The 26403-nt window shown below is 37.8% G+C and overlaps 1 protein-coding gene across 1 annotated transcript in view; it reads left to right on the top strand.

Annotated features, from left to right (window-relative positions):
• The window catches only part of DOK5 (docking protein 5), a 156886-nt gene extending 131116 nt beyond the window's left edge, over positions 1-25770 (top strand). Inside the window, exons 7-8 of the mRNA XM_036751079.1 lie at positions 18583-18703; positions 25080-25770. Of these exons, the coding sequence (XP_036606974.1) occupies positions 18583-18703; positions 25080-25132 (174 nt within the window). The 3' untranslated portion in view covers positions 25133-25770. The remainder of the gene's footprint in view (positions 1-18582; positions 18704-25079) is intronic.
• The last annotated feature ends 633 nt before the right edge of the window (positions 25771-26403 follow it).

Below are 26403 nucleotides of genomic sequence, written 5' to 3'. Positions count from 1 at the left end.
CTTGGATAATAAAATCATTCTTCCTTTGTATAGGAACAGCCTATTCATGAAGACATTACTGAGGCCTCATTGATGGTGACTTCATATACTTCATATTTACCCAAAACATAAGCTATTTCCTATTGATTCATGGACTTTAGAACGAGACTTTTTATATGAGACTTATCTATCCTCTTTCTTTTCACAAATTAGGAAACTGAGATGTAGGGGGAAAATGACTTACCCTAGATCAGACAATGAGTTCTAGTCCTAGCTCTACCATTGACCCCTATTTTAATGCTTTATTCCACTGTAGTGCTTAATAGAATGTTAGAAGTCACACCATTTCTTTCTTTTTTTTAGCAGTTTTTAGCCAGTTTTTTTTTATTCCTAGTCAATGCCAAAATCCTAACCTAAGTTCTAACTCTCCTAACTTGAATATCTTGTCAAGGTATCTACAGTGTTCTAATAAAGTAGTCTGAACTGGAAGAATTAGGGATAGAGACCAGACCTGAGATTTCATCGGTATGAGGAGTTAGCTAAGGAATCTCCCTCTTTGCTGAGGAATGAAAAATATCTCCTCTACTGCTGCCGGTCAATACCTTCTATACAACTAATAGTCTTAAAGCTTTGTCTAGAGCACAGAGAAGATAGGGAACTTGACTAGAGTCAAAGCAAGTATGTATCAGAGATGAGATTTGAACAAAATCTACCTAAATTTATGAAAAAAATTTCTATGGCTGGCACCTTACTGTGATGCTCATAGGTGCTCATAGATGGGCTAATATCTTGACATGATCTGATGATGCTTCTGTTCTTTACTTCAGGGCTAACTTATTTAATTAAGTTACTTTTCTCCTATAGGACTGTTCACATAGCCAAATGATATTTGCTGAGCCTGACAAAGGGATAACTTGCCCTTGTGTTGACACTTCCTTTCCTAAGGAAAATTATCAGGTCTCTTATTTAAATTTGACCAACATTTGTTAAGTACTTACTACTTGCTCTGGAGGTATAAAGTCAAATGCTTTTAATTATTAAAAATCAATTTATTATTTATTATTACATTCTTCTTTTAAAATTTTGAGCTCTGAATTCTCTTCTCTCCTCCCTCCTACTCCTCCTCTACCCACTGAGAAGGCAAGCAAATGATGTCCATTATACATATGAAATCATGAAAAACATTTCCATATTAGCTATATTACAAAAAAGAAAGAAAGTGATAAAACTATACTTAAATTTGCACTTAGAGTTCATTGGTTCTCTCTCTGGAGATGCATAGCATTTTTCATCATGAGTCCTTTGGAATTGTCTTGGATGATTGAATTTATCAAAGTAGCCAAATTTCTCAAAGTTGATCATCATTACAATATTGCTGTTACTGTGTACCATGATCACTTGGCCCTTCTCACATCACTCTGCACTAGTTCATACAGGTCTTGCCATGATTTTCCCCCCTGAAACAACTGCCCCCCCATTTCTTATAGCACAATAGTACTCCATCACAAACATATACCACATCTTGTTCAGCCATTCCCCAGTTGATGTGTATCCCTTAATTTTCAGTTCTTTGTCACTACAAAAATAGCTGCTTTAAATATTTTTGTACATATAGGTCCTTCTTTTTCTTTGATAGCTTGGTTATACAGACTTAGTAGTGATATTGCTGGGTCAAAGGGTATGCACAGTTTTATAGTTCTTTGGCATAGTTCCAAATTGTTCTTCAGAATCTTTGGACCAGTTCACAACTGCACTAACAGTTTTTAGTGTATCTATTTTCTGTCATCCCATTCAGAATTTGTTATTTTTGATAGGTGTGAGATAATTCCTTGGAGCTATTTTAGTTTGTGATTTTCTAATTAATATTGATTTAGAGAATTTTTTCATGTGATTATAGATAGCTTTGATTTCCTCTTCTGAAAACTGCCTATTCATTTCCTTTGTCCCATCATCAATTGGGGAATGGCTCTTATTTTCATAAATTTAATTCAGTTCCCTATATATTTGAGAAATGAGGCCTTAATCAGAGAAATTTGCTATAAAATTTTTGCTATTACTGTGCTACCTTTAAGCAAAATGTCATTTCCCTGATTATCTCTTTTAATTCTCTTTTTGCATTCGCTTTATCTGAGATTATGATTGCCACCCCTGCCTTTTGTTTTAAACTTCATCTTAAACATAATCACTTTTGTTTCAGCCCTTTATTTTTGTTCATGTGTTTCTGTTTCAAGTGTATCTCTTATAAACAACATATTGTTGGATTCTGGTTTCTAATCTATTCGGCTATTCACTTCCATTTTATGGGTGAGTTCATCCCATTCACATTCACAATTATAATTAAGTGTATATTTCCTTCCATCCTATTTTCTTCTCTTTATTCTTCTATTTCTCTTTTTATCCTGTCCTTCCTCAAAAGTCTGTTTTGATTCTGACTGCTGTCTTCCTTAATCTGCCCTCTTTTTTATCATTCCTTCAGCTCTATATCTCTTATCTCTTTCTCATTCTATATGAATATTAGGTAAAATAGATTTCTATACTTGAGTGTGTGTGTCTGTATGTGTATGTATATATATGTATGTATATATATGTATATATATTTTCATATATATTATATATATATTCACTCTAAACCAATTCTGGTGAAAATGAGATTAAAGCATCGTCCCTCCCCCCCCCACCAATATAGAAACTCTTCCTTATGTACCTCTTTTATGTGAGAAAATTTTCCCCATTCTACTTTTCCCATCCCCCTTCTTCTACTGCATCCCTCTTTCCCACTCTTTTATTTTTTGAGATCATCCCCCAATAATTAACTCATACTCATGCCTTCTGTTTATGTAGACTTCTTCTAACTGTCCTAATAATGATAAAGTCCTCACAGCTAGGAGGAAAATAATGAGAGTGGGTATAGATAAAGACAGGATAAAACCAGAACTACTCATCTTATTATTCTTAAAGCAAGCATGACAGCACTGCCCATATGAAGTTACAGTCACCAAGTGATAATAACACATCCAATTCCCCAGCATTTGCATCTCTGTCCCAGGGGAAGGGGTAACTGCCACTTAGTTTTGCAATTATCATTTTAAGCGGTTTTGTATTGATTAAATGAATCTGCTTCATCAAGCAGAAAGAGCCCCAAAGAATACAACAAATGAAATGATCTCAATGTAATAATCCCAGCCCTGAGTCTTAAATGATGCATGCGCCTGTGCTTTCCCATCCGTGGGTACGATCAGCCTCTGAAATAGAGCATTGCCAGTCATAATGGATAATAGACTTGCTCCATAAATAAATGTGTTCTTTTAAGTGCCTTTCCCCACTTATTTCCAATATTGTCTATTTTCTTTAAGAGGAAACATTTGTTCCGGATGAGGGAGGAAAAAATACATTATAAGATCCCACACTAAACATGATTATAATGTATGAGATACTTTTTAATGGACAGTACCTGTTTATTGCTGATAAAAAGGATGGAAAATATGTTTAGTTTTCCTTAAGTCTTCTTACCTTTATTCCAATCATCTCTCCTTGTGGTCATTATCTATTACAGTATTTCTTAGATTAAAAACAGAATCCTTAATGTAACTATAGCATATAAAGTAAGTATTATATTATCTCAGTAAGTTATGGCCTTGCTCCTAGAATAAATGTATAGTATGTGTCAACCTCAAAAATAAGCCCAGAGTAAGGAGAAATGCATATCTTGACAAATTCTGCAATATATTCTCCTTTCCTTTATTTTGTTGTACAATATATCTTCACCATATTCCCTAACTTTTTTTAGCAGTGACCACAAAAAAAAATACCAGTCATCAGTTTTTGTACAGTATGCAATTGTTCACTGCAAGGTTAAAGGTAAACTTGACTTTGAGTTTTGCCAAGATTACAGAGTTAAGCACCACTTCCCCAAACAAAAGCTTGTGCTTTAGTAGATGGTTTAATGAACTATTGTGGCTCAAACCTTCCTCACCTTGTGTCTAACCCATTGGTGATTAGCCTTTCCAAGTTTAGCTATATTGGTTCTCATGTAGTATGCCAACAATCCATTTTGAGGCCTTTCAAAGATTGTTTGGAGTTGCCAGAGTTTGTGCTTTTCTCTTCCCTCCCCCACCTCCCCACGTCTTCCTTTGCTGTCTTTCCTTCCCCTTCCCCTTCTCCCATTCCTTTATTTCCCCTCTATTATTCGACTTCCCTTTCCATTCCTTTTGCTCTTGCCTTTCCCCTTCCCTTCATTTCTCTTTTCCCTACCCTTCTTTTCTTTCTCTTTCCATGAATAGCTATTTCAGTGTCCCAGAAAGCCATGGCCTTGGACCCAGTATACATATACCAGTATGTGTTGTCCTTGAGGTTAAAAATAAGTGCGAAGTGAAGAAGAATGAATGCATTGACAAATTCTAACACACATTTTTTTTCTCTGGATTATATTGCAAAATAAGGTGTTTAAACATTTATTAAACTATGTTTCAAAGTCATTTCCACACCCTGATGAGGTATATAAATGAGACTTTAGTCAAGGAGCTAAATATAATTAACAATAAAATGGTTTGTTAAAAAACTCTTATGCTCCCCAGATACTTATGTAATTTAAAAATGTTAAAAAAAAACTCTTTTGCTGTTTTTCCCCCATTTTTACATTAGAACACCATCAGATATATTTTAGGGGAAAACAAAGTTTCCTATGCATATAATATGGTCATTTCTCCCTTGATTAAAGAAGCTTTCTTGACCAGAAGATGACCTCTTTCAATGAGGAAAAATATGTAGTTGCTATTTATTATGAGATGCATTCTTTTATTGGTATTATTGTTTTAAAAGCAAGAATTTTCTCCATGGGAGAAAAAGAAAGCTCTGCAACTAATTTCTCTAAAACTCAGTTGTTGTTGTTGTGTTGTTTTTTGTAGTATAATATTTTGTTTTTCACCAATTACATGGAAAACAATTTTAACATTAATTTTTAAAGTTATGAGTTCCAAATTCTATCCGTCTCTTCCTTCCCTCCCCCCTCTTTGAGATGATAAACAATCTGAAATAGGTTATATATGTACAATCATATAAAACATTTCCATATTAGTAATTTTTTGAAAGAAAAGTAGAAAGAGAGGAAGAAAGACAGGAAGGAAGAAAGGAAGGGAGGGAGGGAGGAAGGAAAGGAGGGAGGGAGGAAGGAAGGAAGAAAGAAAGGAAGAAAGGAAGGAGGGAGGGAGGAAGGAAGGAAGGGGAGAATAGTATATTTCAGTCTATATTTAGATGAGATCAATTCTTTCTCTGGAGACGGATAGCATTTTTCATTATGAGTCCTTTGGGATTGTATTAGATCACTGTGTTGCTGAGAATAGCTAAGTCATTCGCAGTTGTTTATCACATAATATAGTTGTTCCTGTGTACAATGTTTGGAGCAACTCTTTAAACAATTTAAGATAGATAAGTCAGTAACTCAATAATCACTTTTAAGCACCTACTATGTGCCAGGCATTGTGCTAAATACTGGGGAACCAAAAGACAGTTCCTACCCTTAAGGAGCTCTCAATGTAATGGGTGAGAGCCAGGGATGGGGAACCAATCTTTGTTCTTTTAAGTTTGGATTCAGTCAAAAGGCTGTACTTGAGGAACTAGAGGGCCACATGTGGCCTCAAGGCCACACGTTCCCAACCCCTGGGTGAGACGGTATCCAAACAACTATGTACAAAGAGGCTGTATTCAGAATAGTTGTTAGTTGTTTTCAGTCATGTCCAACTCTTGTTGACCCTTTTGGGGTGTTCTTGGCAAAGATACTAGAGGAATTTGTCATTTCCTTCTCCAGCTCATTTTACAGATGAGGAAACTGAGGCAAACAAAGTTAAATGACTTGCCCAGGGTCACACAGGTAGTAAGTATCTGAGGTTGGATTTGCAGTCTTTCTGACTCCAGGCCCAGCACTCTATCCACTGTGCCATCCAGCTGCCCCACAGGATAAACAGGAAATAATTAAGAGAGGCATTAGAATTGAAAGAGGTTGAGATGATGTAGAAGATGGAATTTTAGTTGGGAGTTAAAAGAAGCCAGGAAAGCCAGTAAGTAGAGATGAGGAGGGAGAGTATTCCAGGCATGGGGAACAGCCAGAGAAAATACCTAGTGCCAAGACATATAATGGATTTTTTGTTGAGTGCAAAAGAGGTCGGTTTCATTAGATTGGAGTTTTTCAACAAAGACACTTTGCAACAAAATTTAGCAAATGTTTAAACACAATTATTTTTGTAACAAGGTCAAAGGAAGAATATGTCTGAGCTTTTCAAGGTATGCATTCCTCCTCATTGGCTTTAGCCACAAGGTCAACATATGCTGGCATGTGTATGCTGGGTCCAAGTGGGTGAATGGGACTAAAATGTAAGACTAGAAGAGGGTTTGGTTATGAAGGACTTTAGACACCAAACAGAGCATTTTGTATTTTATGCTGGAGGTGATAGGGAGCTGCTGGAGTTTATTGAGTAGGGGAATGACACAGTTGGACCTGTGCTTTATAAAAATCACTTTGGTGGTTGAATGGAGAATGGATTGGAGTGGAGACATTGGAGGCAGGCAGAGCCACCAAAAGGCTATTACAGAAGTCCAAGCGTGACTTGGGCTTGCCAGAGGAAAAAAACGGGTGTATTTGAAAGATATTGCAAAGGCAAAATTGATAGGCCTTGGCAATAGACAGGGGGTGGTGGTATGAATGCCAGTTGAGGAGTTTAGAATGACACCTAGGTTGTAAGCCTGATGGACTGGCAGGATGGTCTACTCCTTTGCAGTCATTGGAAAAGTAGGAAGTAGAAAGGGTTTCAGGGGAAAGATAATGAGTTTAGTTTTGAACATATTGGGTTTAAGATGCGCACTGGACATCCAGTTTGAAATGTCTTAAAGGCAATTGGAGATATAAGACTGGAAGTCAGCAGAAAGGGTTAGGGCTGGTTGGTTTGAGAATCATCAGAATAGGGAGGGTAATTAAATCCATGTGAGCTGATGAGATCACCAAGTGAAGCGATACAGAAGGAGAAAGGAAGATAAGAGGGCTCAGAGCAGAACTCTGTAGAATGTCAATGGTTAGAGGGCATGGTCTGGATGAAGATCTAGCAAAAGGGATGGAGGAGAACCAGGATAAAGTGTCCCCAAAACCTAGATAAAAGAGAGTATCAAGGAGAAAATGGTGATCAATAGTGTTAAAGGCTGCAGAAAGATCCAGGAGAATGAGGATTAAGAAAAGACCATGGGATTTGGCAAAATGAGAGATCAATGGTAAATATGAAGAGAGAAATTTGAATTAAATGATGAGGTCAGAAGCTTAATTGTAAGGGGTTAGGAAGAGAGTGAGATGAGAGAAAATGGAGGCACCTTATTGTAGCCAAGGTCTTCAAGGAGTTTAGCCACAGAGCCAAAGAGATACAGGATGATAGTTAGAAGAGATGAATGGATAGATAGAAAGAAAGAAAGACAGATGAATAAATAGAACATTTATTAAGTTCTTAGTATGTTCTAGACACCATGCTCAATGCTGGTCATAATAAAAATTTCAATTTAATGTAAAATTTAGTTAGACTCTGGTCATCAGAAATGATTTTAGAAATTAACAAATCCAATTTTCTCATTTTATACAGAGGGGAAACTATGGTCCAAAGAAGGATAGATCCCTGTCTAAGGTCATATGGGACTGAGGGGGTGGAGGGTAGCAGAACCTTAAGTAGAACCCAAGTCTTTTAATATTGAATCCAATGCTATGTCCAGTGAATCAGTGAATGGAGGCTGAGATCCAAAAGGGGAAGAGTCAAGAAGCTGAGGATGTCTCAGGGGTAATAAATAAGCTTTGTTAAGGATTTACTTCAAATTGTAAATTTACTGGCTAGTAAAGATGTAATATGTAACACACAATAAAATGGAATAGAAACACACCCTATTTCTCACTCTTTTTGTGAAGAGTAGTGGGTTAACAGGGTCAAAGACAGAGTTGACATTTTATCTTCTTAAATTTCTCCAATTCTTTTATAATTTATTTATCTTTTTGTAGTACCTAGAACAAAACCTTCTCTGAAGTAGTAGGAATTGTGTTCATTGAATGAATGAAAACATGAATGAACTACTATGGTGGGGTTTCTGTCTAATCAATTAATAGTCATAGACCAAGAGCATTTTATGTGCCAGGCTAGGGGCACAGGAAACAAAGGTGAGAAAGAAAAAAAAAACCTTTCCTTCTATCAGAGGATTCAGATTTTATTAAAGTGGGGGTAAAGGGACAAATGTAAATGTAAAAACGTGTGCTAAATATATACAAGATAAATATAAGGTAACTTTCAAGGAGAAGGAATCAGGGCAAGTCTCATGTAGAAGGTGGCATTTAATCTGAGCTTTAAAGATAACTTGGGATTCTAAGGTGGAAGGAGTCCATCCTTGGTATGTGGGGGAAAAGTGTGCAGAGGCATGGAGACAGGAGATGGGGGAGTCATGTATAAGGCATTACAAGAAAGTCAGTTTGGGCAACAGAATATATGTGAAGGGGAGTAATGTATAATAAGATTTGAAAGGTAAATTGGAGCCAGGTTATAAAGGGTTTTAACTGCTTATTTGAAGAGTTAGTTAACCTTAACAGTAATAGGAAACTACTGGAGTTTATTGAACAAAGGGTGACATTCAAAATTTTGCTACTGCAAAATCACTATGGCAACTATGTGGAAGATTGATTGGAAACGGGAGGGACTTAAGGCAAGGAGAACTTTTTTTCATCTTTTTTTTTGCAGGGGGGTTGGCAGGGTAATTGGGGTTAAGACACTTGCCCAAGGTCACACAGCTAGTAAATGTGTCAAGTGTCTGAGGCTGGATTTGAACTCAGGTAGTCCCGACTCCAGGGCCTGTGTTCTACTCACTGCGTGACCTAGCTGCCCCAGAACTTTTGAGATCCATGGATTCATGGATAAGCAGGGATACAGGAAGGTGAGATAAAGAGAGAGAAGGTTCCAGGGCTCGTCAATCGGCCTCCCACATCTCTCACATACACTCTGTTCTCTCCACTCACATGGCTGTCAACCTAACTCAGGCCCTGTAGACTATCTCAAAAGTTTTGCTGTGGTTGGTATTAGTATAATTACTATGAATGAGAGGGATTCATTGAAAGAGAACTTGAAGAAATAGTTGCTATTGTCTTGTTAGAAAGCACTATTAATCACAAAAATAAATAGAAGAAGTGCAAAATCCTAAGGAAGATGAGGAACATCATAGGGGCAGAAATCCAAAGGCATACATATGTTTGTGAATATGGGTATTTTTAATGAGGGATATCCTATTACTAGAATAAAGTGAGGACACCTTCATTGCAAGCCTCCCTTAGAATACAAATCAATTTTCTACCCGACTATTAGCTTCTCCAGGGCAAGCACAATGTCTTATCTCAAGTTTGAATCTTCCTGAGACTCTACATACAGTGGGCACTTAATAAATATTTGCTAGATTCTACTAACTGAATTGGGCTTTCTGGACTCATAGACCAAGAGAAGGTTAGAGCTGGATGGGACCTGAGAACTTACCGATTTCAGTCACTTACAGAGGAGGACATTGAGAGGCCTAGAGCGCTCAATGCCTTGCCCAGCTTTGCCCAGCTAGTAATCTTGGCAGAATCACAATATCAACCATGGTATTCTGACTTTGCAGTCAGAGTGCTGTTCCCCCTACTTCACACTGCATCCTTCTGACTCAACTCCACCCACATTGAAGCTTAACACAATCATGGAAAATAGATAGGTCATTTTTTTTAAGCTGACACTAGTACAGAATGTGGTTGAGTATGTGGGTGAGAAAAGATTGAAATTCAGACTTCTGATTACTAACATTGTCAAAACTGTCCTCTGTGAAATCACATCAGAACTGAGATTGAAGGAATGGAAAATGACAATGTATATATTTGCTGGGCAAAATGTGTCTCTCTGGGAGACCCCTTTGGAGGAACTTCCAGGGAGTGATGGGCCTATGATGAGAGCTGAATGAAGTCTTGCGGTCCTGACCAGGCTGTCACTGCAATGATTTGTGCCTGTTTCTGAATGAACGCAGACGGTGGTCGCAGACACAGGCATATGGTCTTTATGATTGACTGTGGCACCAAACAGGCCCATTCTGTCATGCTGTTCTATTTCAGCAAACACAGTGCTCTGCAGTTCAAACTGTTGGGTCCTGGGGAATGGCAATATGGTACAGTATTGCCGGGCAATTATGGAGTCCTCTAGAACAGCTTTCCTCATCCCAGATGGATATAAGAATTGCCTTAGATTCAGTCAAACTAAATGAGGAACTTGGGAAAAAGCAAAAGCAAAAAAAAAAACCCCAAAACAAAAAACAACCCAACAACAACAAAACATGGTCGGGGGTTAAATAGAACAGGTTTTTCTTCTTGGCTTGATCCTAGGAATAGGCAGATTTCTCACCTCTTCCCCCCCTCCCCCCCCACCAAAAAAAAGGGAAGAAAACACATATGCCTCCCCTACCAGCCAATCCATGTCTCTCACTTGCCAAGCCTGGCTTTAGAAGTCACTTTGTCCAAGGAGCATTTCTTTTTTTTTTTTTTTAATTTGTTTATTTTTAGTTTTCAACATTCACTTCCATGAGCTTTAAATTTTCTCTATCTTCCTCCCCCTCCCCTCCCCAAGACCGCATGCAATCTGATAAAGGCTCTACATATACATTTTTGTTAAACATATTTTCACATTAGTCATGTTGTATGGAAGCGTTAGAATGAATGGGAAGAACCATGAGAAAGAAAAAACTAAAAAAATGAAAAAAAGAGCAAACAGTGTGCTTCAATCTGCATTGCAGCTCCATATTTCTTTGTCTGGATGTAGATGGCATTTTCCATCATGAGTCTTTTGGAATTGTTTCAGGTCCTTGCATTGCTGAGAAGAGCTAAGTCTGTCAAAATTAGTCATTGCTCAATGTGGCTGTTACCGTGTACAATGCTGTCCTGGTTCTGTTCACTCAGCATTAGTTCATACAAGTCTTTCCAGGTTTTTCTGAAGTCCGCCTGCTTATTATTTCCTATACCACAATAGTATTTCATTACATTCGTACACCACAACTTGTTCAGCCATTCCCCAACTGATGAGTAACACCTCGATTTCTAGTTCTTGGCCACCACAAAAAGAGCTGCTGTAAATTTTTTTGTACATTTGGGTCCTTTTCAGGGAGCATTTCTTGGTTAGCCTACCAGATTCAGATCATAGGGTTCAAATCAGAGAAATCATTCATTCATTCAACACTGATGGAACTATATTTATTTACATTAATTTGTGTTGCTTGGTATTTATAAGTACTATTTTGTTTGTGTTCATTCTCTAACTACAAGTATCAGCTGTAGCATTTTAGAAAAGACACTTGACTGGGAGTCACATAATCAAAGAACTAGAAAATATTAGGGCTAGAAGGGAATTTAGAGAGTGTCCAGTTGACCTCTTTATAATAGTATTATGGGTGAGCAATAAAAGAGATGAAATAACTCAACCCCTCATATGGAGAGTTGTATGAGAGCTGAGACAAGAAGCACAGCCTCCTGACTCACATAGCAGGCACCATATTTACACACACACACATATGTATTTGTATATGTTGCAGTTTCATGGTGTTGTAGCAGTACTGACTCAAAGAATTCAGTCATACCACCTCTAATCCAAGTTCAGGCATTTATTAAGGATTGAGGCCCCTCAGAAGCAGGTTAGGTTCCAAGAGGAACCAGCAACTTAGTAAAACAACACAGGCAAAATTATAATGTAATGATGCTTGTTGTGCAACAGAAATTATGAATATTAAAAAGGCAAGAGGGGTTTGTTAAGGGATTAGGTAACAGGCGAGGGATCCCTTGTATGGTTCAGTGATCAAACATCCTGGTCGTGCTGCTTTCTGATTGGCTAGCTATTGTGGTTCTGTCTGGTCAAGATGGATAGTTAGGTATTGTGGTCCTGTCATGGGCTGAATGGATGATGTGATTGTGGTTGAGCACAACACACTTGTTCAAATATGTGAATTGGATCTGGGGGCAGTAGCTAGCTAGGGGGAGTGGCTGTATTGAGTCTGGGGGCCAGAGGTGTGATTAAAGCCAGATTGTGTGGTTTTATTCAGTGGGGTCCATAAGGAAGGTAGAATATTGGGGCTGGGGGCACCTTTATTAGGATTCCATTTTACACATTTATACAGTATCCTGTTGTGGGTGGCATAGTGGATAGAGCACTTGGAATCAGGAAGACTCATCTTCCTGAGTTAAAATCTAGCCCCATATACTTACTAATTGTGTGACCCTGGGCAAGTCACTTAATCCTGTTTGCATCAGTTTCTTATCTATAAAATGAGCTAGAAATAGGTAATGGCAAACTATTCCAGTATCTTTGCTAAAAATAAATAAATAAAACCCCAAAACAGAAATAAACCAAAAAATGGGGTCATGGAGAGTGAGACACAGTTGAAATGACACAACAACAACACATAAATGCTTATTTGCAACCCCTTCTCTTCACCCCTATTATACTATACTGTCAGGAGATACCTGTATGATTTTGGGCAAGTCATTTAATCTCTCTGAACTTCAGTTGTCTCATCTATAAAATGAGGATAAAGCTGGTACTTCCTTCACAGGGTTATTATGAGGATTACTTTAGATCATTCATTGTAAAGTACTTTATAATCAAAAAGTTCTATGTAAGTATGAACTGTGAATATTCCTTTTTCTTAGCTGCCATAGGTGCCACAACAGATAAACTATGTCTATATCCCCTAGAAGGAATCACTTGCAGTACATGCATTGGGGACTGGTGGGCTCAATGGATGATGTAGCTCAGGCAAAGTTAATTTTTTTTTTGGCCTAGATCTTTGATTTCACTGTTGTATGGAACTTTTGGTGAGGAAAGTCCCTCTACCAATGTATATCTCAGCAACCATTCTTCAACTTATACTTTAGAGAATTTCTTGAGGAACGTGGAAATTAAGTGACTTGTTCATGGTTGCCCAGCCATCATGTGTCATGAGTCAGGAGTTAAATCCAGGCAGACTGACTCTAGAGCTGGCACTATCTTCTCCACTATTACTTCAGTACCTCCCCAAATGTCTATTTTAAGTTCACTAAAAACTTTCATATTTTTGTAGCCTTCAATTCATTCAATCTGAAGCCAAGAAATCAGCTTCTATTTTTCACCAGAATGTGGTTGGTTGCCTGCCACATGATTTTCTAAATGACTTTTTCCAGTAAGCATCCTAAACAACATTTTTGGAAAAACCCAAATTGATGTAGCACTTAAAAGCTTATAAAACATTTTACTCATGACTCTGTGAGGTAGGTAGTGCAAGTATCATTATTGCCATTTAATAAGAGGAAACCAAGGCTCAGAGAACTAAGGTCACTTACCAGTGATCCTACCTAAATGAAGAGGAATGATGTCAAGAAATTAAAGTGAAATGGTACAGCTCTACCAGAATTTCTATAGCGATCTATATATATTTCTGTAGTGATCCTCAATAATTGTAGAACCACTATTTGTATTCCACATATCAGTACTCAGTATATAAGTGGTACTCAAGAAATGGAATCAGGAAGAGGAGCTGGACCAGATCATTTGTTTAAAGGAAACCTGTGTTTTAGATGTTAATAATTTTAAAGATATCAGGAATTCATTTTCAAGGTAGCCATAAGTGGAAAAATCTAAAAGAACAGAGAAAAAAACACATGTGATAAAAACGTGGTGAGGCAGATTATTAGTAAATACTAATCCATATGCTACTTATGTATTTATAAAATCTTTGTGAGAATGGTTTATGCATTTAAAGACAGTGTCCTTGATAAAAATATGAGAAAGTAATAGACAGGCTTTTGTCTACTGTTGTCCACAGTAGACCATATCTTCACAATCAAACAATAGGCATCAGTATTATAGAACATAAAACATTGCTTATTTTTATATAATTATTAATTTACATTTCCTTGGTAAAAAAGCTTAAAAGAGCAAGATTCTTCTCCTTGTGTCTTCCATGTACATGGTAAGATCATACAGGACAGCTTTATAGATTCAACCATAAAAACAAATTTGTTAAATGAGCTCGCTATCAATATTAAACTAGGCATAACACCAGGGACATAGTCACCAAAGTTACTTACCACTATCATAGATGATATCCTCTCTAAAGTCTAAATGAAAGGTATTTCCCATGTATATGGTGAGGTTCCTCAGAAACTGTGTTCACAGATGGCATTGTGCCAATTGCTTTGAGACCCTGAACACTATTAGGCATCCTCAATGTGATCTATAGCCACTCAAAAGAGATCAAACTAATCCACAGATGGGAAACTAAATGCAAGAATATGCATATTTTCAAATTCTGCCATATAGTTGGAAGCATTGCATTGGCAGTCCAGTGAGTTATGAGCTGAGGCCAGAACAGAATAATAAATAGGTGGTGAGAGTGTTAGATCACAGTTGGGAAACTGCATCTACTGTGCCCAAGTTATACATACAGTATATATACATACATATATATATATATATATATATATATATATATACACACACACACACACACACACACACACATACGAACATAATGCACACACATAGTATATATGGGTATATGTGTGTATATGTGCAAAACCAACAAATAAAACAACCAAGAGTAATACATGGATTTAACATTCTGCATCCATAATCTTCCACCTCTCTGCTGAGAAGGGGAAATAGTTTTCCATCATCTGTCTTCTGGGACCAAGACTGGTTATTTAATCTGAGTTCATCTGCCTTTTAACATTGTTTTCATTTACATTGTTGTAGTCATTTTGTATTTTGTTCTACTGATTCTGTTCCTTTCACTCTACATCAGTTAATATAAATTTGTCCATGTTATTTTTGGAATTCTTCATACTCATCATGTTTATGGCGCAATACTATTCCATTCAGTTCATACATCACAATTTGTTCAGCCACCCTCCATCAATAAATCCTGTGTTTTCTTTGACACTAATATTCTTCTGGTATTTCTCGTCATTGCGAATCAAGGAACAGAAACTACAGGGTGTTCCTAAAGTATGGATATATAGGCAAAAACGCATATTTTCAAGAAATGAATGAAATTTTCAACAACATTTTATTTAATTGGAATATTAACAAATAACATCTTTGATATGATTTCCATCATTTATGATGCAGAGGTTGATGTGCTTTGCAAGATTCACATGAACTCGATGCAATAACTCCACATTGAAGTCAATTTTAGCACATTCACTCTTTATGCGTTCAATCAAGTGTGTTGCATCTGTGATTTTCATTGAGTACACATTCTCCTTTATCTTACCTCAGAAAAGGAAGTCAAGGGGGCTAAGCTCTGTTAATATTCCAAATATTTCAAACTATGCATTTTTGCCTATGTGTCCACACTTTAGGGACACTCTGTATAATCTCTGAACAACCTAATTGCTGTTGGCCCAAAGGGCAACATAAAGATTCACAATGGCTGTCAGTAGGCTGTGATGTATTACTTGTACAGGAGAAGTGGTGCAAAAGGCATCATCCATAATACATACGATTGTTAAGGGAGGTGATCGACCTAACCATGTAGTGAGAGTAATAGGTAACATACGCTGCCCATGGTTTGAGCTGGCACTTAGAAAGTCTTAAAATATTCAAAGGAAGAAATTCAATGTCATGGCTAGACCCTCTATAGAGGGTAGACATGGTCATGGATGACAAGGAATGAGAAGGCATGGAAAGGTTGTCATCTCTACCAGTTGCAGGAATTAATCACACCAGTAAAGGACTAATTCATTGGAGTTCATTGTGTGAAACTACAAGATTATCAAAGGAAAATTGAGAAAAGTAGACAATGATTAAATAATTTTTAAAGAAAGATCAACAAAATAATGTATTTTCCCAAGATATGTAAAGTAATAGTGAGTTATTATATAAATAATAGTCTCCTTTATCAATTAAAATATAACATGTCCTATTAGTGTCAGTTAGGTGATATACTGGATAGAGCACTGGGCCTGGAGTCAGGAAGACCTGAGTTCAAATCTATACACATACACTTACTACTTGTGTGGCCCTGGGAAAGTCACTTAACTTCTGTCTGCCTCAGTTTCCTTAAGTGTAAAATGGGGATCATAATAGAACCTACCTACCAGGGTTGTTGTGAAGATCAAATGAGATGACATTTGTAAAGTATGTTACATTCCCAACAACACAGTGCCTGGTACACAGGCACTTAATAAATACTTATTCTTTTATCTCCCTTTTCCCCATTAGATAGCATAGGTTAAAAGAGAGAATCTGAAGGCAGATCTGACAGCAATGGGTGAAAGAAGTTTTGATTTGATGTAAGAGAAAAAAACAACAATGAAAACAAACAAAAAAAGTCTTTCAAGTGTAGCTGTCCCAAAGTAGAAGAAATTACTTCAGAATGCAGTGGCTTATCACTTCCTGGCAGTCTTCATACAAAGGCAGTGTGGGAATAATTCAGAATATTGTTGTGGGGATTCTTTTAGTAGTTTGTATTGGACTAGATTGTCAGTAAGGTCCATTTAAAATCTAAAATTGTGTGACTGAGAGGCATTCAAAGCATAGAGAGTCATGTGACATCATGGTAGCTAGGGATACTACAGAGGCCAGGGGCTATTTTTTTTTTTGAGACAATCATGGTTAAGTGACTTGCCCAGAGTCACACAGTTAGTAAGTGTCTGAGGCCAGATTTGATCTCAGGGTCTCCTGACTCCAGGGCCAGTGTTCTCTCCACTGTACCACCTAGCTGCCCTGAACATTTTCTTTATGCAAATAATTTATGCATGTCATCACCTGAAGCCCAGGGACTATACAGTTTTGACTGAGGGGTAGAAGGCAGAGAGAGCAAAAAACATGGCCAATGTGTAAACAAATCATTTGCAATCCATATTAAAGAGCAAGATTTCCATGGGCAGGGGCCAACTTGACTTCCATTTCATAAGCACTTCAATTCTGCTATCTTTGGGGACTCCTTGTCATATGCCTGTTACACTTGATAATTCAGTATAGAACTGAGCTAATTTTCAGCTGTCTCTTAAAGACTTCTTCCTAGAATAATTGGGTCAGAATTATGAGTCTATGGTAAGCTTTGGATTTGTTCTTGGAAATATTAGAATATTTGAAATATTGCCAGATAATCGGAATGTTTAATTAGAGCATTCCATTTCATAACTATGCTCAATTTACTATGTGATATCATAAGAAGAATGGAGACTATCACAGTGTCCTTGAAGGCAAGGGGTCTGGACTAGATTATCTCTTGGGTTTCCTTCCAGCTCTGTGCTAAATCTCACCTCCATGCCTTATCTCATACCTCTTCTGCATATAATCTCCTCCTTTCCTCTTGTCACTCATCCTCATCCATGCTTTTCCTTCAAAGCTTAGATCTAGTGAAGGTCTAGAAATCCTCCAAGAACTTTTCCTCAGATGCTTAGACAACACCCCACCCCCAATTTTCTTTTTTTTTCTTCTTCTGAGTACCTCCTCCATAATAGTGCCATGCCACTCAGCATTTGATTCTATACCATCATTGATTATTTTCTGGTTATTTCATATGTTTTAGCTCTGTGCCCCTAATAAGCCTGTCACATTGGGAGCTAATATAATGATTGATCTTACAGGACTTTATCTCATGCATTTTTCATGTTTTAATTTGCATTAAATTTCCCTATAAATATACTCACTACATGCCTTCACTCCGTAGGATCTAGAGTCATAATGAGCATATTTGTTACTACAGGCAAGTGAATTGAGGTGCCCAATGCATGGTTCACCAGGAATGTGGCCTTAGAGGGAGCAAGCACGCACTGAAAACCCAAGGTTTCTAATGTCTTAAAGTGAACCTACCCCTGGAGGCAATTATGGAAAAGAAAGGGAGGATGTTGGCCATAGGGTGGGCAGGGTAATAAGTGGGAAGCTTGGGTAGATATGGACAAGAGAGAAAGGGTAGGATCTTAGGATCATGGATCTAGAGTTGAAAAGATTTCAAACACCATCTAGTCCAACACCTTTGTTCTAAAGATGAGGCTCTGGGGAGGTTTATGTAACTAGCTTGTGGTTCCAAGGTCACAAATGTAGTAAGCCTCAAAGGTGGGACATTAGCAGGACTCCTCTGGGTTCAAAGTTGCAAACCAGGGCTCTTTCCATCGTATCGGGCTGATTTGTAGTCTGTCAATGAGGAAGATGGGTGTTGAGTTATGGCAGTGGAGATCAGCAGGTGAGGGTGGATTTCAGTGGATAAGGGTTGATGGTATCCGTGGATCAAGTACTCCCCAAATGTGTTGTTCATGCCCTCTAAATTTTCTGCATTGGGGCAAAGCCCCAGCTGCTTTACATAGCTGTGGATCTCAAAGGACAAGTGGATTTAGAACTGGAAGGAAATTTGAAGATACTCTTGCTCAACAATCTAGCAAGTCACAACCTCTCTGGCTTAATTTCCTGATCCTGTAAAAGAGGAGAGGAGTTGCCTCAGTGAGCCTTGGAGGTCTCTTAACAGATCTAGATATTGCTTTGGTGTAATTTCTACTTTTGGAGAGAGTGCTTCTCAGTTACCTTGTCATTCATGTCCTATATTTTCTCCCCACAGCTGCAGATGAAGATGAGTGAGCGAGCTGTCTCACTCAGCACGATGGTGCCCCTCCCCCGTAGTGCCTATTGGCAGCACATCACTCGGCAGCACAGCACTGGCCAGCTGTACAGCTTACAAGGTGAGCAGGACCAGTGATGACACCTCTCTCACGGTAGCCTGGGGTATCATTAACCTTTTTGGTTGCCATGAGTCCTCTGTCGACTCATTTAGAGTTTGCTAAAACCTACTTAGAAACTCTACCCACTCTGAAAGTTATTCCAACAAAATCGCAACTAAGGTCAGTATGGCATGACCTATTCTTGGTTAAGCTCAAAGGTATTTACAAATCATTGCTTTAATAATTCTGGTTTTGGCAGGACTAGAATATAAATTTAATCATCTAGGGTTTGCATACCCACAATCATTTGTTTTTGAAAATAAGGTGAACACTTCGTTAGATCACAAGACTACATATTTAGAACCTGAAGGTGGCTTAGGGCTGAGCCCCCTCCTTTGACAGATGAGCTAGGTGGAGCCTTAAAAGATGAAATGACCATCCCAAGATGAAATAAGTACTAGTCACAGCCAGGATTAGCACTCAGCTCCTCTAATTATTGGTTCTTCAATTCCATAGCCTCATTTGTGTTCATGTTTTCCAGCCACCATCTTGGCTCCACCCCCCCCCCCCGCCCCGCACCTTGTGTTCTTGATCTCTGAATTAATAAGAATGATATATTTTGGAGTCAGAAGACCTGGGTTTGAACCACTATTTTATCATTTACTACCTATATGACCTCACATAACTCACAGCTTTGCTGGGGCTTCATTTCTTCATGGATAAAAGAGGTTTGGCCTAGATGACCCTTGTGGTCCTTTCCATCTCTAAATGTATGATCCAGTGATCTTAATGATGTTTCCTAGTTCTTTCAGTAGCTTAGACTTTGCTGTATATTAAGGCCTGGTCATTTTAATTTGTTGAGGGGGCAACTGGGTGTTTGCCTTACCATTTCATTTGCCCTTTTTACCTCATTCTTCAACTCCATAGTATCCATTGTGGCTTCATTCCTCCTAGTTGAAAGATCATCTATAGAAGAGAAAACAGAAGCTAAATGAGTTGAACAATTGCACAGTCTTGTTACCATGTTATCATTGTCATATTCACCATCCAAGGAGCCGTTCTACTCTTCACAATTTCCCCAAAGTGTTTACCCTCACCAAACCTACACCCCCATTTTTGTTGCTTAGAACCACTACTTCTCCTTGCTAGTCTGAGCACTTTAGGTATGATTCTGATAGGACTGTGTTGTTCTTTCTTAGCCATCTTCCATTGCCATCCCTTGCTTCTGTGTTCTATATAAGCCATCTTAGATCTGAGATGATCAGAGATGTCCTTGTGCAGCCACATCAGTATCCTTAGAAAGCTATCCCTTTCCCTCCTCATAGATAGCATCTTTATAGGGCAGTGAGGTGGCAAGAAGGGGATGAGAGGACTAATCTTGAATTCAAATCTGGACTGAGACACTTACTACCTATGTGACTCTGGGCAAGTCACTTTATCTCATTTGCCTCAGTTTCCTCATCTGTAAATGAGCTGGAAAAGGAAATGGCAAACCACTCCAGTATCTTTGCCAAGAAAACTCCAAAATGAGGTCACAAAGAGTCAGCCATGATCCATTGACAAAGACATTTTTATATCTTCAGAATTTCATTTTTGAGAGCTTCTGTCATCAATTTTGGGCTGCTTTTCCTGTAGAATTTTCATCTGCTATTTATGATTTATGTGAAATCTTAGAGATCTGTGTTCCCAACATTCAGTGTTCCACATGGTATTTGGCATTCCTCTCCTGTCATGATTCTAAGATGAAGCAGTTAATTGTAGGCAAATTTTCCATTGTCTTCGCTTCAGCAGTTACTTCCTTCTTGTTGATCAGAATCAGGTTCAGAATTACAAAGTAGACCACCTTGTAACTTCCTCCATCTTTCGTAGAATGAGATCATAATTGAAACGTTACAAATTTCGCAACTGCTGTGTTTTTAGTAATGAGAGAAATAAAAATATGTCTGACAGTTAAAGCTCTCTGTCACTACTCATTCATTGCACCATGGTAGCTTTGTGATCTGAACTAATCTGAATTAATCTTCCTGTCCATGTGGTATGTAGTAGACAACAATATAATTTCTATTTTACCCTTCATTAACTTTTACTCACATGCTTTCTCTGTCTTATTCCCTCTCAAGTTCCTGAATTTCCTCACAGGAGTATATCTTAATATACAATGCTACTTTAAAAATCTCATTTATTTAGTACATCATAACTTTTCTAAAATTAACAAAGATATATCATTTTAGTGCTAGGCCTTCATTTCTGAATATATATTCTCTCCTTCTTTACTCAGTGTGCCATTCCCTGTTTCAAAAAAAGAAAGAGGAAAAAAATAGCAGTTTAGCAAAACTAACCAACACATAAGTCAAGTGTGACAGTATAGGTAGTGTTCCACACCCATAGTCCCTCACCTCCACAGAAAATGGAGGCAAGTGCATTTTTTTTCATCTCTAATTCTGAGCCATACATGGTCATTATAATTATACTGCAATTCAATTTTGTTTTATTGTCCTTTCCATTTAAACTGTTTTTATTATTGCGTGTGTGTGTGTGTATTCTGTGCACAAAGATGATTAGCTGTTTTATTGACTTTAAATAATGTATACTCTTCCAGATTCATATTTTAGTTATGAAATAAGTCCCATCCCTCTAAGTCTCAGCATTATCTATGAAGCCACATTTTCCTGCTTTCATCTCTAGCTCAGCCTCTTATTGTTATCCATGCTCATATATCTGGGCAGATCCCCTTTCCCCATTTTTAGTTTAAAGTCCTCTTGATTAGAGTCTGAAGACATTTGTTGAGTATATTTTTACCACCAACTCCACCCCCACCTCCATTAGGTAGGTTCAGGCTGTCCCTACGCAAGAGCCCATCATTCTTATATTTTAAGCCATGGTCCAAAAATACAAATCCTCTTCTCAGCCATAATCTTATTAGCTAGATATTCACTTTTGAAATCTGTCTTCCTCTTTCAAAGTCCCTTCTTTTAATTGGCTGTCCTGATAAAACATCACCTATGACCCTACAGTCTCCTGTTATTTGTCCAGGACTTCAATTTTTAGCAATGTTCTCAAGGTTCCTACTGGTGGTATAATTTCTCTCCTCATCAATCATCAGGAGGCAGTAGAGGTTGTCAGGTTTGACGAGTCTTGAATACATCCTCTGTCAAGACAGCAAATCTTTCTTTTAATTTGTCAGGTCGACAAATAGCTGACTTGGTACCCCTCAGCAGGTAGTCACCAATTACCACCACTCCTCTATTTTTCCTGTGACCATTACTAGATGACCTCTCACCTCATGGGACATGTGGACCATATTATTATTCCATGGAGTACAAAAAGTTGCTTTCAAATGTGGTTTACCTCTCCCATCATACCTATCATTCAGTCCCAGATCATCAGTAGTCCTTATTCTTTCTGTCTCCCTTCTGTCACATTCTTTACTTGTATGGCTTCCCAACACAATATAGAATTACCTTCTTTCTCATCCTATCCTTTTTTCTCCTTTGTTCACTTCCTCAATCTTTTCTTCTGTCCTTTCAAGGAAGACTTCATTAAGTTTTTAACCTTGAGAATTGAAATATGGTCTAGTCGTTTCACCTGTAGGATGAAGACGAGTACACTTTTCACATGCACAGGTTTACCTGATATTGGTAGAAACAGAGGCATTGTACTCTTTCTGCAGGTCATTATAAAGAATCTCTTAATTATAGTTGTTACTACTTGTGGCTAACACTCATAGCAAATTACTGGTTTGGATAACGTTTTGCCTATTTGGGGGGTCTTGAGGGAGCCTCATAATTTAGTAATGGTGGGGCTTCACAGTCTTTTGTTTGTTTGTTTTTGGAGTTTTCTTTGCAATATAACATGCAGCTGCCTTGATTGCCAAAGAGTGTTTTTGAGTTGTTTCCCTAATGGAAACAACAACAGTCCCAGTTCTTAAATGAGAATTCAATTGCTGGCCAGGTGCTAGCAGCTAAATTTAATTACCCTCCTCACTCCTTTTTTTCTGCCTAAGCTTTGCTCCTTCTTGTTGAATAGTAATTTCTTGGCCAACAATTGAGTATTTCAAATGTTATATGATTTCTTCAGAGTATGTTGAGTCATAGATCCAGAGCTAGAAGGGATGTCATGGGCCATCTAGTGCAATGCTTCATTGTACAGATGAGGAAACTGAGTCCCAGGAAGGTTAAGTAACCTGCATACACAGAGAACCCTAACACAGGTTATAAGCTTTCAACAGCTGAGTTCAGAAGATCCATCATTTCACCAGGATCTACTTCATCTAGATTTTGCTATTAACTAGCTTTGTGATCACAGAAAAGTTCAAATAGCATTCTTTCATGTAACGTACATTGACATTGACTGACACAGTACTTTGCATAGTGCTAAGTATTTAATATGTAGAGTCGTATAACTACAAGAGATCATTTAGTCCAACCTCTTAATTTTATAGAGTAGGAAACAGAGTTATTGAATGAATCAGTGATTGAAGTCAATCTCTTAGCCATCATTTTTCTGGTCTGTACAACAAGGTAGTTGACCTATATGAATTTTAAGGCTCTTTCCAGATTTTAGATTCTATAATCTGTAATTCAATCATTGTGAGAGAATAGCAAAGAAAAGCATAAAGACAAAAACAAAAGCAAAAATACCTATCTGCTGTTCTTTCCCATGGGTCATTGAAAGTTGTGACTGAATAAAAACAGCACCAAACAATTGCTGGCATTGATGTAGAATTTTGTGATTGGCAAAGCTCTTTATTGGCATTATTTCATTTGATTCATTGACAGCTCTGGGAGGTAAATGCTATGATTACGCCTACTTTACAAATGAGGAAACAGGCTTAGAGAGGTTAAGTGACTTGCTCAGCTATTAAATATCTCCAGGAGGATTTGAATCCAGGTCTTCCTAGCTCAATAAGTGCTGTAGCCGTTATCTTGGCATATAGGCCTGCCTCAACTCATTTCGCATTCATTCATTCAGGATATTACTTACACACAGACACATGGACACACACAGTATCTCTAATAGCTTTAAATTATTAGAGCTTAAACAGGCACTAAACCTTTTGGATCACACTAGAGAGCACATCCCATGAATGAGATACTTTATCTATCCTCTGTCCTTCCTCCCAATCTTATAGGCAACATAGTTCTTGTAATGCATACCCCAAGCAAAGAAGAAAAACCCATGGAGAGAAGCAAATTGACAGAGTTATTCTCAGGACCTTGCCAATTGATGAGTTTGGAGGAACATTGCTTGTGTCATTTGGGGCATTTATCTTGGTTATCTGATATTTGTTGATATATTTCTGACTGTCTTCCATGGCAAGCCTGAGGGATAGCACAGGAAGTTACTTATCCAGGCCCTTTTTAGGAAAGTTTCAATCTTGAGTAAAAACTGAGAATTCATAGCATTCCCCCACAATTCTAGTCATAGGGAGCCATCTGCTGGTTAACTTGGGGATTTGTGTTTTATTTTATTTTTTTCCAGGATGACATGGAACCTATGTCTTGTCCATATCATGCCTGATAGATTAGCTGACTGGAAGAAATATTTTGATGTTTTGTAGCCATAGCCAGTGAATACATGAAATGGAATGGTTAGACATCCACATGTAAGTTGTAAGATTGCCAGCTTTCAGATATAACGCGAAGGAATAACATCACAAGACTTTTGAGCTGGTAGGGATTTCTACTCCAAATGACTCATCTTATGGTTGGTAAAACTGAAAGGGAAAAAAAGTGGTTTCTGGTACAAGTAATATGTTAGCAGAAGCAGGATTTAAAACCAAGCCCTCTGACTCCAGATCTGGGGCTCTTGCTGTGATCCTCCTCCTTCTGTGACAGATTATGTTATGGCAATGGGATAGAATACAATGAAAGGTAGGATTGGAGTATGTATATGTGGATTCTATTCCTGGCTTGATCACTAGCTATCTGTGTGACTTTGGGTCTGTCTTTCCCCTCTTTGGGATTCAGTATTCCCACCTGTATGATGAAGTCCTCACACTATAAAAGTGTTAGACTATCTGTTTTGAAAGGTGTCTTTAGGTCTAGAGGCAGCTAGGTGGTGCAGTGGTGAGAATGCTGAGTCAGGAAGACCCGAGTTAAAATTTGGCCTTAGAGGCTTATTAGCTATGTGACCCTGGTCAAATCACTAAAAAAACAAACAAATGACTTTCTGTCTCAGTTTCTTCATCTATAAAATGGAGATAATAATATCACCCACCTCCCTAGGCTATTGTGAGAATAAAACAAAATAATATTTGTAAAGCACTTGGCACAGTGCCTGACACATAGTAGGCATATAACAAATGTTTGTTACCTATCTCTAATAATGTAAGGCTCTCTGATTTCATAACTTGATTTTTAAGTTTAACCATCATTTTTAATTTTTTTTGGACAAGATGGTTCAAGTCCTCTGAAGCTTCATCGAACAGAGACTTTCCCTGCCTACTGATCAGAGCACTGATAGAGACTACAGTGGTTCTTGGAAAAGCTTGTGATTTGTCAGCCAATGGACCAACCTGGAGGAAAAACAAAGCACGGCAACAAAAGAGCAGGGACAAAAAGTGAAAATGAAATACTGGCTAATTTGCTGTGATTCAGAAGTTCTTCAACCTATACATTATATATTTTTTACCTTTGCCAAAATGAAATATGCTGTGTAGAATCGGATCCTTGTTTCAGAGTTTACAGCTGGATGGAAAATGAGTTATATCATGGGTTGGTTTTGTATGATAGATACTGTGTCCTTTGCAAATATCTGTCTTTGTGGATTGTTGTGACTTTGCTTTCATCAGTTTTAATTGTACTACGGTCCATGCCAATAATTATCTGGCTCTTATTTCTCGTATGTTGTGCTCCACAGTTTCTAAAACTGTTGTTCAAGTTAGTTATTGGGAACCATACTTTATTAAATGACTGGAAAATCAGTTATTTGACCTGCTCTTCATAGATCAAGCTTTGTTCAGAAATGACATTTTCCAAGGACTCTGTCAAGTGGCATTTATGGGGTTGCATTTTTTTAAAGCCTTTACTTGGTTTAGAACATCTTCATAAAAGATTTTAAAATAAAACATCATTATTCACCCTGAAGGCCTCTTGCATTCAATAATGGAACATCCTTGTTATGTGTATTCAGTGTGCCTACACATGATATGATGGACTTAAAAAAATTAATCTGCCTTGTTCACACTAAGCAGAACTCTGGGTTAAGCTCCAATTTAACAAGGGAGGGACACAGGTATTTTACTGAGGGTTTTCTAAAAGACGATGACTTAGGGTGGGCTGCAATTCCAGCAGCCAAACCTAGACTTAGACCAAAGTTTTAGAAGCTGACATGTGTCTGGAAGTTCAAAAAACAGGTGAGTAACTCCTTGTGACACTATATGATCTCATTCGTGTCCTGGAACATTTATTGAATGAACCTAAAGAAATGAGGCAGCTCAGCTTTTCTTTCTCATGGGTGTTATAAAAGATTCATTTTTCATGAAGTTTTCCAAATGGCATGTGGTACTGGCTAAGCTCCAAAGAAACTTACTTATATTGAAAAACTCATCAATTCCTACTTATATAGCTCCTTAAGGTTTATATAAAATTAAGCTTACAATGACCCTGTGAGGTTTGAAGTATAAGTATTCATGCCTCCATTTTACAAGTGAGGAAACTGAGGCCTTTAGATAAGTGGTTTGTCAATATCATTACATTCACTCTGGTTAGCTTTTAAGT

Source organism: Trichosurus vulpecula, chromosome 3 (genome assembly GCF_011100635.1).
Source record: "Trichosurus vulpecula isolate mTriVul1 chromosome 3, mTriVul1.pri, whole genome shotgun sequence".
In the NCBI taxonomy this organism is placed as follows: domain Eukaryota; kingdom Metazoa; phylum Chordata; class Mammalia; order Diprotodontia; family Phalangeridae; genus Trichosurus; species Trichosurus vulpecula.
The sequence above is the reverse complement of the archived record's forward strand: the minus strand, read 5'-3'. Positions and strand labels throughout refer to the sequence as shown.